The following is a 13,531-nucleotide window of genomic DNA, read 5'->3' as shown; positions in this document are numbered from 1 at the left end:
CATAAACAAAACAGAGAGAGGAAACACACACACACACACACCAATCCTGCCCTCAAAGCATTTACATTGTAGTATAAAGATGGTGATGAACAAATAATGAATCACTGAACTCTACCTCTGAAACTAATAATACACTATATGTTAATTGAATTTAAATAAGATAAAATTTAAAAAAAGAAAAGAAGAAAAATAAATAAAATGTGTAGTAAGTCTTTTGGTGATTAGTGCTGAAGAGAAACATTAGAGAAGTAGAATCAGGCTGCAGGAATTGCATTTTAGAAAGGGTGCTTCTGGGGCATCTGGGTGGCTCAGTGGGTTAAGGCCTCTGCCTTCGGCTAAGGTCATGATCTCAGGGTCCTGGGATGGAGCCCCGCGTCTGGCTCTCTGCTCAGCAGGGAGCCTGCTTCGCCCTCTCTTTCTGACTGCCTCTCCGCCTACTTGTGATCTCTGTCAAATAAATAAATAAAATCTTAAAAAAAAAAAAAAAGAAAAAGAAAAGTTGCTTCTGATATTAGTATAATCATCCCAACTTTGTCATGGCTCCTGTTCACATATTGTATCTTTTTCAGCCTATTTGTATCTTTGAATCTAAAGTATGTTTTCTGTTGAAATGTATAGTTGCACCTTATTTTTTAATCCAGTCTTACAAACACTGCCTTTAGATTGGATTCTTTAATCCATTAACATTTAGAATTATTATTTTTGTAGTTGAATTTATATCTGCCCTTATATTTTTTCAATTTTTAATTTTTAAAAATTTTTATGTAAATTCCAGTTAGTTGACGTACAGTATAATATTAGTTTCAGGTGTACAATATAGTGATTCAGCACTTCCATACATCACCTGTGCTCATCATGACGAAGGCACTCCTTAATCCCTATCACCTATTTCACCCATCCCCCCACCTACCTCCCCTGTGGTAACCATCCATTGTATTTTTGCTTACTAAATGTTTTACTTGTTTTTGTTCCTTTATTCCTCCTTAATTGTTTTCTTTTGGATTCAGTGAATATTTTCTAGTGTAAAATTTTAATTTTTAAAATATATATATATATATAGTTAATGGCTACTATATATATTATACATAAAATTGTATATAAATAAATGAATTTTAAATTTATATTTATTTATTTGATGGTTACTCTAGTGCTTGCCAGATACGTCTGAACTTCTTAGAATATAATTCATATTTTAGTAATGTAATTTCAGTGAGATATAGAAATGTTACTCCTAGATAGCTCTTTTGCATCTTATTTCTTTTTTTGTGGTATGTGTCATTTTTATACATATTACATATATATATTATAAACCTATTACTCTTCTGTTAATGTCTTCTGAAGAAACTACAAGAAGAAAGGAAAGCAAGTACATATTTATAGAGGTTGTCATATTAACCTTTTTCTTTGCCATTTTTGGTCCTCCTTATTTGTTCCTGTGAATTTGAGTTATCATCTTTATTCTAATATAGCTTTGCTCCCATCTGTCCCCTTAGATATTATCAAATATTCAAATACTCTACATTTCTATATGCTGTAGGCCCAAAAAAAGTTTTTATTTTTAAAATCATGAGGCAGAGTAAAATGATAGTTGATATCAGCCACCAAATTTGGTAGTTCATTATGCAAATAGCAATAGTGGATGATAAGATGTGCAGGGGCTTGTAGGTCCTACAAGGAGTTTTTAAACAAAGGAACAGTAATCTGACTTCTAATTTGAATGGGAAAAAAATCACTCACTAATGTATGGAGAATGGATTTCTGGAGGGCCAAAATTAGAAACATGGAGAACAGTTGGGGCATATGGCAGGTGAAAGATGTCCAGGTGGGAGATGTCACTGGCTGGGACTACTGGCTAGGATAGCAGTGGGAATGGAGAGGAGTGGGTGAATTTGAGATGTATTTTTGAAGGGAAAACAGAACTTTATAACAAATCAGGTATGGAGATTGAGGGAAAGGGCAGAATTGAGGATGATTCATCGGATTTTTGGCTCTAACATCTGGGTAGAATATAGAAGCACTTACTGGAGAAAGAAGAGAAATTAAGTGCAAGTGAGGACTTAGTTCCAGTTTGGAATGGGTTCTCCATTTTTTTATTTCAACTGAATTTCCATCTAGTATAATTTTCCTAAGAAAACTTTTTAAATGTTTCTGAGTGTTCAGGTTTCTGGAGTCGAAAACCATCAGCCCTTGTATATTAGAAGATTTCTTTCATTTCATATTTGTGATAATTTTTTAATATAAGTTCTAAGTTGTTTTTGAGCATTTTAAAAAATATTATTTCTTCATCTTTTGCTTTCGTTGTTTCTGATATGAAGTCAACTATCATTTTTACCTTCTATTCCTACATTTATTTAATGTGTCCATTTCTCTAGCTGCTTTCAAGATTTCTTTTCATTTTTGCTTCTCAGCTTGATGAAAATATATTTATCCTGATGGGGGTTTCCTGGCAAGTTGGACCTTTGAATTGATATCTTCCTCAACTTTGGAAATTCTCTGCCATTATATCTTCCGATATTTCTTCTGTCTCATTCTCTTTCTCTTCTTGGTCTCTATTGCCATGCATGTTAGATTGATGTGTTCCACGGATCATGGCTGTATGTGTATGTGTATTTCTGTTTGGGTAGTGTCTAATGACCTGTTTTCACTTTCATAGATTCTTTTCTCCACTACATTCAGTTTGCTGAAAATCTCATTAAATGATTTTGATTTTGTGTTTCTTTCTCTTTCCAGGATTTTTTTTGTTTCTAACATTAGGTTCCTTTTAATATTGTTTACATGGTATTCCATAAAAATTTCTTATTTATTTATACAAGTTGTGCATCTTTCCCACTTGATACTTCTACATATTTATAGTAGTTATTCTATAATCCCTGTCTGATCATTTAACACCTGGGCCATCTTTAAGTCTGGCTCTATTGATTTTTTTTTCCTTTGTTAAAAACAATTCACATTTCTTTGTTTTCTCATGTCCTGATAATGTTTTTATATACATTGTGTAAAGAAGAATAGTAGAGCCTAAATTGGATATTACTTATGCCCAGGAAAATGCATGTCATTTTGTCAATATAATCTGTAGTTGAAGCGATCTGAGCTTTGCGGTTAGATTCAGTTCAGTAGAGGCTGAGTAAATTTGAGTGTAAGATCAAAACCCTCTTACATCTGAAAGTTTTCCAGCCTCACCATCAGACTTCAACTTGCTCTTCTAGCCTGGCTCTCAGGGAGGATTTGTTTTTTCAGCTTCCCTTCTTTTGCCCCAGACAGCTGCTGTCTGATAACTACTCTAAAACCCAGAGTTCTTGGGGGTGGGAGATGTTCTCAGTTCTCCTGTGTTCAGTCAGACTTCAGCAGACCCAAAGCACTAATCTGTCTCAGGGGAAGCCGATCTGTCTTTGCTGTCCTTCCACTCATCTAGCCAGACATGCTCACATGCTTATTCAGTAGAAGGTCTGGAGTGCATGAAGCAGGATCTCCATTTTCCTGCTTTGCTCTGAGACTTGAGCAGATCTGAGATGTCTGTGCCTCAGAGGGAGGTCTCTCTTGGCTCTCTTGTCTTGCCCCCAACTTTTTTGAATACACTTGGTGAAGTCCTACCAGAAAGAACTGGCTCATGCGTACAGATGCTCCTTGATTTGGGGGCTCCCAGGGATTCAATACAGCCATGACAACCTATACTTTGTCTTTAAATATCTGTGAGAAGTTTAAGTGTTTTCTTCTTATAAACATGAATGATTATTACCTCCTCTCCCCATTGCTCTACCTATGATGAATTTAGTTCATTAGATCTCTTCACAAACTCAGCTGTCTGACAGGCTGTGAAAAATGATTATTTTGTAGATTGTCTTACCTGTTCTTTTTATTAGTTATGTAAGTAAAGTTCTCTTGTGTCAGTATCCTAAGTGGAAGTGAAAAATATTTTTGCAATAAATGCAATCATATAGTTCTTTATTTCTACTGGTGTCCACTATAAATGGAAAGTGTGGAACTAAACTCCATTTTATGAAGGTAATTACTTAAGATGTTCAATATTTTTCAAAGATATAAAGTTTCAGCAGTACAAGGATTACAGTTAGAATAATGAGATGAAAGAATAGACTGTATAGCTTTAAAACAATCTACTCTAAATATTACTTCTCTTGGAATTTCTAGGGGATAGGCAGCAGAAATTTGATGCCATTCTCAGGGTTCTACAAGATACACAGATAACATTTAGAATGTTGTGTTTGATTCTATGCTGCTACATAGAGAAGGAAAATTATAGAATATTTGTTGGTGGCAGGTTATGTGTATGGAAGGGGACCGAACAAAAATAGAGCTACAAACCATGCTATGAAATCAATCGGGAGACCCAACCTGTGATATGGTCTCTAAACCGAAGAAGAAAATGTTTTTATTTAAAATTCTGTTGTGTGGAAGCCTAGAATTACAAATTAACATCTTAGCACATAAGTATTTCTCTGGACTTCAGATTATTTCCTTAGAATAGACATTTTAAAATAATTACTTAGTGTAAATATGCTTAAACCCATGAGCTATACTAAAAAATTACCCTGTGGAAAGGTAGAAAGAGTTTTTAATCCTGCCACTAGTATATGAATATCTCTTCTATCATATCTTTACTTATTATTTAGTATTTTTAAAATTATTTTCCACATTGATAGGTTTAAGAAAATGGGGAAAAACCCCCACTAGGCTCATTGTAGAGTACTTACTTTTTAGAATTACCTATTTTCTTTTTTGCCTTTCTATAGCTTCAGTTTTTGTTGTTTTTTTTTTTTAAGATTTTATTTATTTATTTGACAGACAGAGATCACAAGTAGACAGAGAGGCAGGCAGAGAGAGAGAGAGGGAAGCAGGCTCCCTGCTGAGCAAAGAGCCCGATGCGGGACTCGATCCCAGGACCCCGAGATCATGACCCGAGCCAAAGGCAGCGGCTTAACCCACTGAGCCACCCAGGCGCCCAGTTTTTGTTGTTTTTATTTCAAATATGAATTTCTGGGTTTTCATGAGGCTACATTCAAATTTTCCTTAGAGAAGAATCAATGAGTCATATCTTCTGGGATGCCAGAAGAGATCCCAGATTCTTTTGCTGCAGAGAACTTTGCCAAATCTATGGCATCTTGCAAAGTTCTGCCAGAAGACCTGTGGGTTGGGTCTAGAGATGCTAAGGTAACACACAACCAGTGAGAAGTCTTTAAGTGCCCTTTTCTATTCTCAAACACAGAGCTGCTTTATCAGTTAGAACCTCTGAGTGGGTTCTGGATAATGTTAAGTACTTGGGTTTTGGATTGAGAGGGAAAAAGCTAAAGGTTCTGATTATATTTTAATTCTAAGGAAATACCAGGATTCACTAGGCAACTTCAAACAATCTAGAACAGGTGGGATTACACTGCCTACAGGTTTTCTTGAAACAGTTTGTGGTGTTTTGTTTTGTTTTGTTTTGTTTTGTTTTGTTTTAGTCCTCAGGTCGTTCTGGCTATTTCTGAAGCTTTTCAAACAGCTAGTCCCTGTGGTCTGAAGGCAAAATGCCATCAGCATGGTTGCCAGGCAACTAAACAGTATGAATTATTGGCCTTAGGATACACATGAGGCTTGCTTCTCTTTTCCTCCAAAGAATAGTCAGAATTGTTTTATTCTGAGGCTTATGAACTCAAAGTATTTGCAAATAAATCTATGTGAATTACTGTTTATGGCTGGTTGTTAAAATAAGACCATCTCAAGAGGGTCTTTTGATCTGAGTATTTAAAGTAAGGAGCATGTCTCCTGCTCTATATTCCTTTGATTGAGATTTATACTCATCAGTAAAGCCAAGATTTAAATAACCATCAGGTTGAGCCTCAGTATATTTTTTGTTTGTTTGTTTGACAGAGAGTAGCCTCTGACAGGCTTTCTACAGTTAAGATCTGATTTTCCATATTGAAATTATCTTTAGAAAAAATGTCCTGATGCCAAACTGACCCACTTAAAACTCAGGAACTTGAGACCCCAGTCCTGATTCCTAGCACTGCCTCTGTGGTGAAAGTACACTCCTCTCTTTCTGACTCTAAGAATAATAAATGGGTTGCAGAGAACTTGGCCAAAGAGAGAGGACACAAAGTCCCTCTGCTCCTGACTGTACTCCATTTGGCTTGGGCATGAATCTGCTTCCAAAGCAAAGCTGAGCTCTGCTCCCAAATTCTCTTTGTGGGTGGTTTTAGAAAAATAAAATATATCCAGTACTTCCTACCAGGGGGGAAGATGGCATGGAGTAAAAATCCATTTATAAGGATATTTAGTGCCCAAATAAAGCAGATAAAAATGTATAATTGAGATAAAACTGTAGCAGTGGAGAAGAAAGGATCAACTCACAGAGTGGGGAAGGGATTAAGTGGATTGAGACAAGGTGTATTTTCTGACAAGATAATTTATGGGCTGAATATAAGCATGAGAGCCGTAGAGTATTGGGTATTTTGTGGTGGGGCAAGGTAAAGGAAGGCCCTCCTTATCTTTCACCAGTAGCCTACATGATTCAGAGATGAAGAAGACTATAAAGTGATTGTGATACACAAGACTGTGCTTCTTGCATTGAGATGTTGGCTACTCTAAATAAGCATAACTTTGTATTTATGTTTGTTACAAATATTTAATAAGTAGTATTATTTTCAAAATACTATGCTAGGTATACTATACCCAGAGAAGTCCAAAACATGTGTAAGAAGTAGAAGAAACATGTGTATGTCCACAGATGAACAAGCAAGTGGGAGGCAGAAGAAATATTTTTTGTGTGGGCTGACTACATCGAGATTGGAGCTGGGAAAAAAGTTAAAGAGAAAGCAAGCTTTTAAATCCCATTCTCTTTATGTGGTGAAACAAGCCAGATAGAAGAGCCACTTTTGATTCTAGATACAGTTTTCTAAAATGAAAATGTTAATTTTTTTTTTTTTTGCTAAGTCTGTCCTACTTCTTACATAGGTAGTTTTCTTTAGAAGGTATTATAAATATATACCTAAACATATTTGTTTTGGAAATTTATTTTCTCACAAGTTCTGATGTAAATGTATATTAACAGGAATGATTATAATTGGTTTTGTTCTAAAAAGAGCACTTTCCATGCCTTTAGCAATCCTGGTAGAGAATTCTATCCTAAACTTACCAGTTTCAAATTCTTCCCTAACCATTCAGAAGGTATATTCTAGAAGTCCATCACTCCACATCCACTTCTTGCTTCCCCTTCTGAGAGAGTTGTTTGCATCCCTGAGCCAACGGTTTCTCACTGGTATTTACCTAATGGTAGTGACTCCAAGGTTTTTGCTTATTCTTCCTTTCTTCATCTCAGTCATTAAAATCAAGAGACTGACAACATCACCTGCAATCCAAAGCCCACCACTAAAGATCCCCTTTGACTTCTCCTTCTTTACCTTTCACAATTCCTCCAAATATTTTCTGTGGTCAGTTACGACTTTCTAGTCTTTGAACATACCCCTGGTCTTCCATTTATTTGGGGGTATTTTCATACTGGATCCTTACTTGGGCTCCACATCAGTCTATCAGCTGCAGCTTCCACTGTACATCCATTTGGCTCTTCTTGCTTTGACCCAGCCTACACTTGCCCATACCTGTTGACTGCCAAGCTACTTGGAAAAGCCTGAGCTAGCCTTGACCATCATGAAAATACTATACCCTTGTCAAGAGAGACCGTTTAGAGTGCTTCCAGCCTTTCCATTCTTCAGGCATTTAAACAGGGCTGGGATTTTGCAGCATAGGAAAGACAGAGAGATTGGACTGCCTCCTTGAGCCTTCTACCGTATGTTTTTACTTAGGCCCTCCAACCTCATATCACAAGCTCATAAATAGTTCTGTCAGCTTCTGATTTTAAAACACTATATTAGTTTCCTAGGGCTGCTGTAACAAATTGTTTTCTTAAAACAACAGAAATTTAGTCTTTCATAGTTCTGGAGGCCAGAATCCAGAATCAAGATGTTGGCAAGTCTCTACCCTCTCCAAAGGCTCTAGTGAACATTTCATTCCTTACCTCTCCCAGCTTACAGTGGCTCCAGATGTACCTAGGCTTGCAACCACAACACTTCAACTTCTGCCTCTGTGGTCACATTGCAGCCTCCTGTACTATGTATATTTCTTTTCTGTGTTTTTCTTTTAGGACACTTGTCACTGGATTTGGGACCCACCTAGATAATCCAGCATGATTTTAACCCAAGATCCTTAATACAATTTCAGTCTTAAACTTGAAAGATGATACAAAGACTGTTTTTCCAATAGGTTACATTTTCAGGTTCTAGTAGTGTGGGCATATATAAAACTTTTTGGTAGACACAATTCAACCCACTACTATAAAAGTTTCTCTTCTCATAAGAGGCTCAAAACTATTTGAAGGTGTCTAGAAGGGAAGAGGGGCCACCTTACCCAGTGTCACAACATCCAGCTACGTTTTTCCCTTTTCTTTACAAAGAGCCCTTTACAAACTAAAACTTTACTTTTGTTCCTACAACTACTTAAAAGAAGTGCCTTGGTATATGAAGTAAGGCAAATTCTCATTTGGTGGGGTGGAAGAAGTAAGAAATAAAGAGGCAGAATCAAAACATGAGAAGGCAAAGCCTAACTTTTAATCAGAAACTCAAAAATATTTGTCAAATATAGAGAACAAGTTCATAACAAAGTAAGAGAATAGATGGCAAGATTAGTGTCCAGGAGAGTTAAAATTATGGTAGGGTGAGGTATGGCATGGTCTGAGCCACACAGGAATTTGTCCAGAGACAGGAACTAGACACTGAGACGCTTAGCAATTATTGTGGAGATGGGGTACAGCATCTTGAAAAGCTATATATTCATGGTCTGCATTGACAGATAAAAATTCCCTAAATAATAAGGTGATGAGTCATAGGCAAGCCTGAAGGAACAAATTTTCCAAATAAGTGATGTGCAAGTATTTACATGCATATGTATGTGTAGGTTAGTTATTAAAAACACATGTAGAGTTATTTTAAGAGAGCTTAAAATACTGGATAGTTCTGCCTTCCTTGTATGTTTTATCATCTTTCAATGCAATAAGCAATCTTGGATCATATCCTACCTATAATTTATAATCTTTTTATTACTTAGCAGCATGAATTCTGAGAAGTACTTAATAAATCTCAATAAACTATCATAACATATATTATCATTGCCCCAAACAATTTGGGTGAAAATGTACAAAACCAACTAAAAAAGGGTATAAGCATATAGGTACATTAGTAGTAAATCATTCACTACCCATATGCAACATCAGTGGCAGTCCACAAAATTTTCAGCTGCCCCAATTGTACTCTTGCCTCAGGAAATCTTTCTAGATTCTACTTTTAGAATACAGCTTCTAGCTATTCAAGGTGGAGCCAGGGGTTATCAGCAAACGCATGACATAGGAGCTTGAAAGAAGTGCAGAATTTCACTCTTCTGACCCTAGGCTTATGAAATAGATGATTCATATGCATATCACTTTTTCTAGTTTATTATTTATTTATGAGCTTTCTGCTTACTCCCTTGAGTTTAACATTTCATCATTTCTAGTTTGTATTTTTGTTTCAACTCAATGGAATAGGTGCCATTTTCTCAGAATAGTAAAATAAAAATGGGGGATTATAAAAGCAATGTTGTCCAACTAATATTCTCTGTTTAATATTTATTTTGTTTAGATCCCCCAATCATTGAAGGAAATATGGAGGCAGCAAGAGCAGTGGATTTAATCCCGTGGATGGAGTATGAATTCCGTGTGGTAGCAACCAATACATTGGGTATAGGAGAGCCCAGTATACCGTCAAACAAAATTAAAACAGATGGTGCTGGTATGTTGAAGAAACTTTTTAAAATTTAAGAGGTTTATAAATACAGTGACAGTTTAATATATAGTCGAATGTATTTTGAAATAAAAAATGCTCTGAGGTAAGTGATTCATCTAAAAATGTGTATATATATATATTTCACACAAGTGTGCATACTCTGTGTCAAGATAGTCAAAAATAAAAAAAAGGAAATAGGAAGTTTGAGAATATTTTTACATAATTAATGTAAGGAGAGTGGTAAATAGAATTCACTACGTATTCCACTAGGGACCCCTAAAATGAAGTTGGTATTTAGAATATAAACTCTCATGTAAATTCTGAATGTTAACCAGGCAGACTCTTAATGAAGCAGGTCCTGTGATCTAGAAGGTTCACAATTTTGCATGTCACTCAAAAACATTTATAACTGAGTGGCCATGGAATATGGCCAGAGAAGGTACAGTGAGTAGGGAGTTGAGAGAATGGGATGAGAACTTCTCAGATCTCTGCCACTGGGGGAATCATAGCATCTCTAAGAAATAGCTGTAATGTGTTCTTTTAATATGAGGTACTACTCTAAACATGCTCTTTGATCACAGCTCAGCCAGGGGTGGTCTTCCAATTTAAATCCACATTTTTACGCTAAATACCAAGTCCATTTAAATAGTCTTTAGTAGGAGAAGTACTCAGCTCTATTTTCATTTTCCCCTGCATTAACAGGCAAAAATATTGTTCTGATTCTAACAATAGCTCTTTTTTTTATTATTCCTTGTCTGTGAAAAAGAAAATGTTTTGTAGGCTCTCTGAGTTTGTTTTTATTATGCCTTGCCAAAGTTCAGTGCTTTATTTGGGAGAAAAGATTTTAAAAGAATGACAGACTGCTGTTAAAGTTCTACTATGATATCTTAATATCACTAATCCACATTTCTGGCGTCTTCAATTTCTTGACCTAACATCTGAATAGAATGATGAACTCTAATGTCTTCATTTTTAAAGCCAAGTTATTCACAGGACCGCCATTAATAAGCTCTCTTAAAGTTCCGTGTGGTTTACTACATTATTTACCAGGTATAAATGATGATTCTATAATAAAGGAAGAAAATAAATGCTGAAGTATTGATCCTCACTGAGTATTTTCACACATATTTCAGTTAATTCTTATAATAATATTTTAATGTAGGTAATACGAGTCAGTGCTCATTAATGGGAAGTAGACTCAGAGATAGTAAATAGTGTTGAATGAATGTAACTACTCATGAGACTTAGTTCAAATCCACATCTGTTTGATACTTGTCATATATTGAGCTTTCTCTCGTACAGGTGGTGTCTCAAGCAGGACTCTAAAATGTCTATTTATATAAAACTTTATATAGCTATATATAGTTACATATAGTTATTATATATATAGATATATATTTTTATATATAGTTATTATATATAGATATATATATAACTTTATATAACTATGTATAGTTATATAAAACTTTATATATATGTTCTAGTAAAAGTTTAGATTTCATCCTTAACTATGAAACCAGATATGACTAAATACAAATTTTTGTTTTGTTTTGCTTTGGTATATCCATCCACCAAATGAATACAACTGTGCCTTTTTCTCTACCTCAAAGGAATATCATTAGGATAAGGAGGTAATATAAGTTGAAGCTTTATAGAACACACATACCAGATAGCCAGGATTCTTGTGTTTGGTTTTTATTATTAGTCCCTAGAGCCACTTATGTTTTTAATAGAAACTTCGGTATGATGGACTGAACACAGTTGCCCTTTTTTGAAAGACAAAAATAGAAAGGAACACGGGCATGATCTGACTGGTGGTTTTAACTACAAAATTTCATGCTGAGAGATCTTGCACTTGATTTGATTTAACAAGTATTCATTTTCAAAATAAAATTGTAAAAAAATTAATGATTAAGTCTATGCCTAAGTAAACTTATTTCAGTTAAAAAATCATAATATTCTTTCAGGCCTTTTTTATGTATTTTTTAAAAGATTTTATTCATTTATTCATGAGAGAGAGAACGAGAGGCAGAGGGAGAAGCAGGCTTCCCACGACGCAGGAAGCTCCATGTGGGACTCCATCTCAGGACCCTGGGATTACGTCCTGAGCAGAAGGCAGACGCTTAACAGACTGAGTCACCCAAGTGCCCTATAGGCCTTTTTAAAATCTCATTGAGTTTGATTAGCTTTCCATGATCTCTCAACTAACACGATATAGAACTAAGACTTCATCTGAACACATTTTTTGAAGTACAAAACTCTTCATAGGGGAGGGAGAATGCTCGCTCTGGCCTTGGTGGTAGATGTAGAACTTCACCTCTCCTCCTCAGGAATTCTGATACAAACATATCTTAATTTTTTTAGTCTCAGAAAGTGACTGATTTAGGATATATAGTTTGATCATCTGAAAAGAATTATTTCAAGATCTTTTTTTCTTTTTTAAATCTCAAAGTAGAAATGATTAAATATGCTTTTAGGAATAACAAAAAAACTGTCTAAGAGAAAGATTTCAGTCTGATTTTTGAATCTCAGTCTATGAAATAATTTATATTTAATATCATATTTAGAAGATCAGGATCCTTTTGATATAATTATCACCAAAAGTTTGCCTGTAACTCTGAAGACTTTTCGACCTCAGGGTCTTCTTACCCTTAGAAATGCTGGGAAGAACTTGCTTTAGGTATCAAACCTAAAATTTTGGAAGGATTGTTCATTTCAACTAACACATTTTTGGCATCACCTTTTGTAAATGTTGCCTTTTATGTTGTATTTGCTCAAATGACATTTTGTAAATGAATTAATTCTCTGGTGAGTTTAGAAAATAACTTCCTTTGAAAGCCTTCAGAGCCAAAACAAACAAACAGACTTACAAAGTGATAACAGTCTTGGTCCCAATGCCACCAGGTACAGCCTTCTAGTGATATAATGAGAGGATTCAGTCCTTTCTATTGTGAAAAAATAACTCCTACAACCTCGAACACATTCATTAATCTTTCATAAGAAAAACTGTAGGGTCTTGTATTAATCAACTTTTATGGTTATCAGTCTTTTAACACTTGCTGTGTATTTTCAAACAGGGTGCTAAGCTTTCTATTTGCGTTGCTCCACTTAATTTCTCCAGTAACTTCATGAAACTGGTATTATTATTCCTGATTTTACAGAAAAGGAAGTTAACGTTACAACCTAGCTAATGTGAAGCAGAACTGGGGTTCACATCCAGGACTTTCTAACTCTGAAAGCTCTGCTCCTAAGCCACTTCTTAAAAGGACAGTGTACAGTACTAAAGTTGAAAACTCTTTCAGTAAAATTTTGGTACCTTTGATTAGAGACAGATTATTTAACCTCTCTGAGCCCAGGTTTTCTCATTTCTAAATGGAAATCATTTATTCTATGATTATTTTTTATGATTTAAAAACATGTAAGGAAAGCATTTAATTCTATCCTGTACATTATATTTCCTGAATAAAATTATCATGCTAGTAATTCTCATTTTAAACTTTAATATGCTTGTAAGAAAAGATTGTCTACTCTGCAGTTGATCATTTGGCAATATATTTTCCATTTTTTATAAGCCTAGAGAACCATCATTTCATGTAATTTCTCATCATCTTAGAGGAAGAATTTTATATATTTAATATAATATAATTCAACAGAATATCTCCTCAAATGCTGCTTTTCTTTTCATCCTGCTTTTTAAAAATTTAATATGCATAAAATTGGACATT

At 35.0% G+C, this 13,531-nt stretch overlaps 1 protein-coding gene across 2 annotated transcripts in view; it reads left to right on the top strand.

Annotated features, from left to right (window-relative positions):
* CNTN1 (contactin 1) overlaps window positions 1-13,531 on the top strand; it is a 346,709-nt gene that overhangs the window by 271,271 nt on the left and 61,907 nt on the right. For both annotated transcript variants that reach the window (XM_032877020.1, XM_032877021.1), the window contains one exon: window positions 9,663-9,812. In XM_032877020.1, the coding sequence (XP_032732911.1) occupies window positions 9,663-9,812 (150 nt within the window). The remainder of the gene's footprint in view (window positions 1-9,662; window positions 9,813-13,531) is intronic.

This window comes from Lontra canadensis, unplaced genomic scaffold, assembly GCF_010015895.1.
Source record: "Lontra canadensis isolate GAN:19392208 unplaced genomic scaffold, GSC_riverotter_1.0 scaffold59, whole genome shotgun sequence".
Lineage (NCBI taxonomy): Eukaryota > Metazoa > Chordata > Mammalia > Carnivora > Mustelidae > Lontra > Lontra canadensis.
Note: the sequence above shows the minus strand (reverse complement) of the source record. Positions and strands in the feature narration are given on the sequence as shown.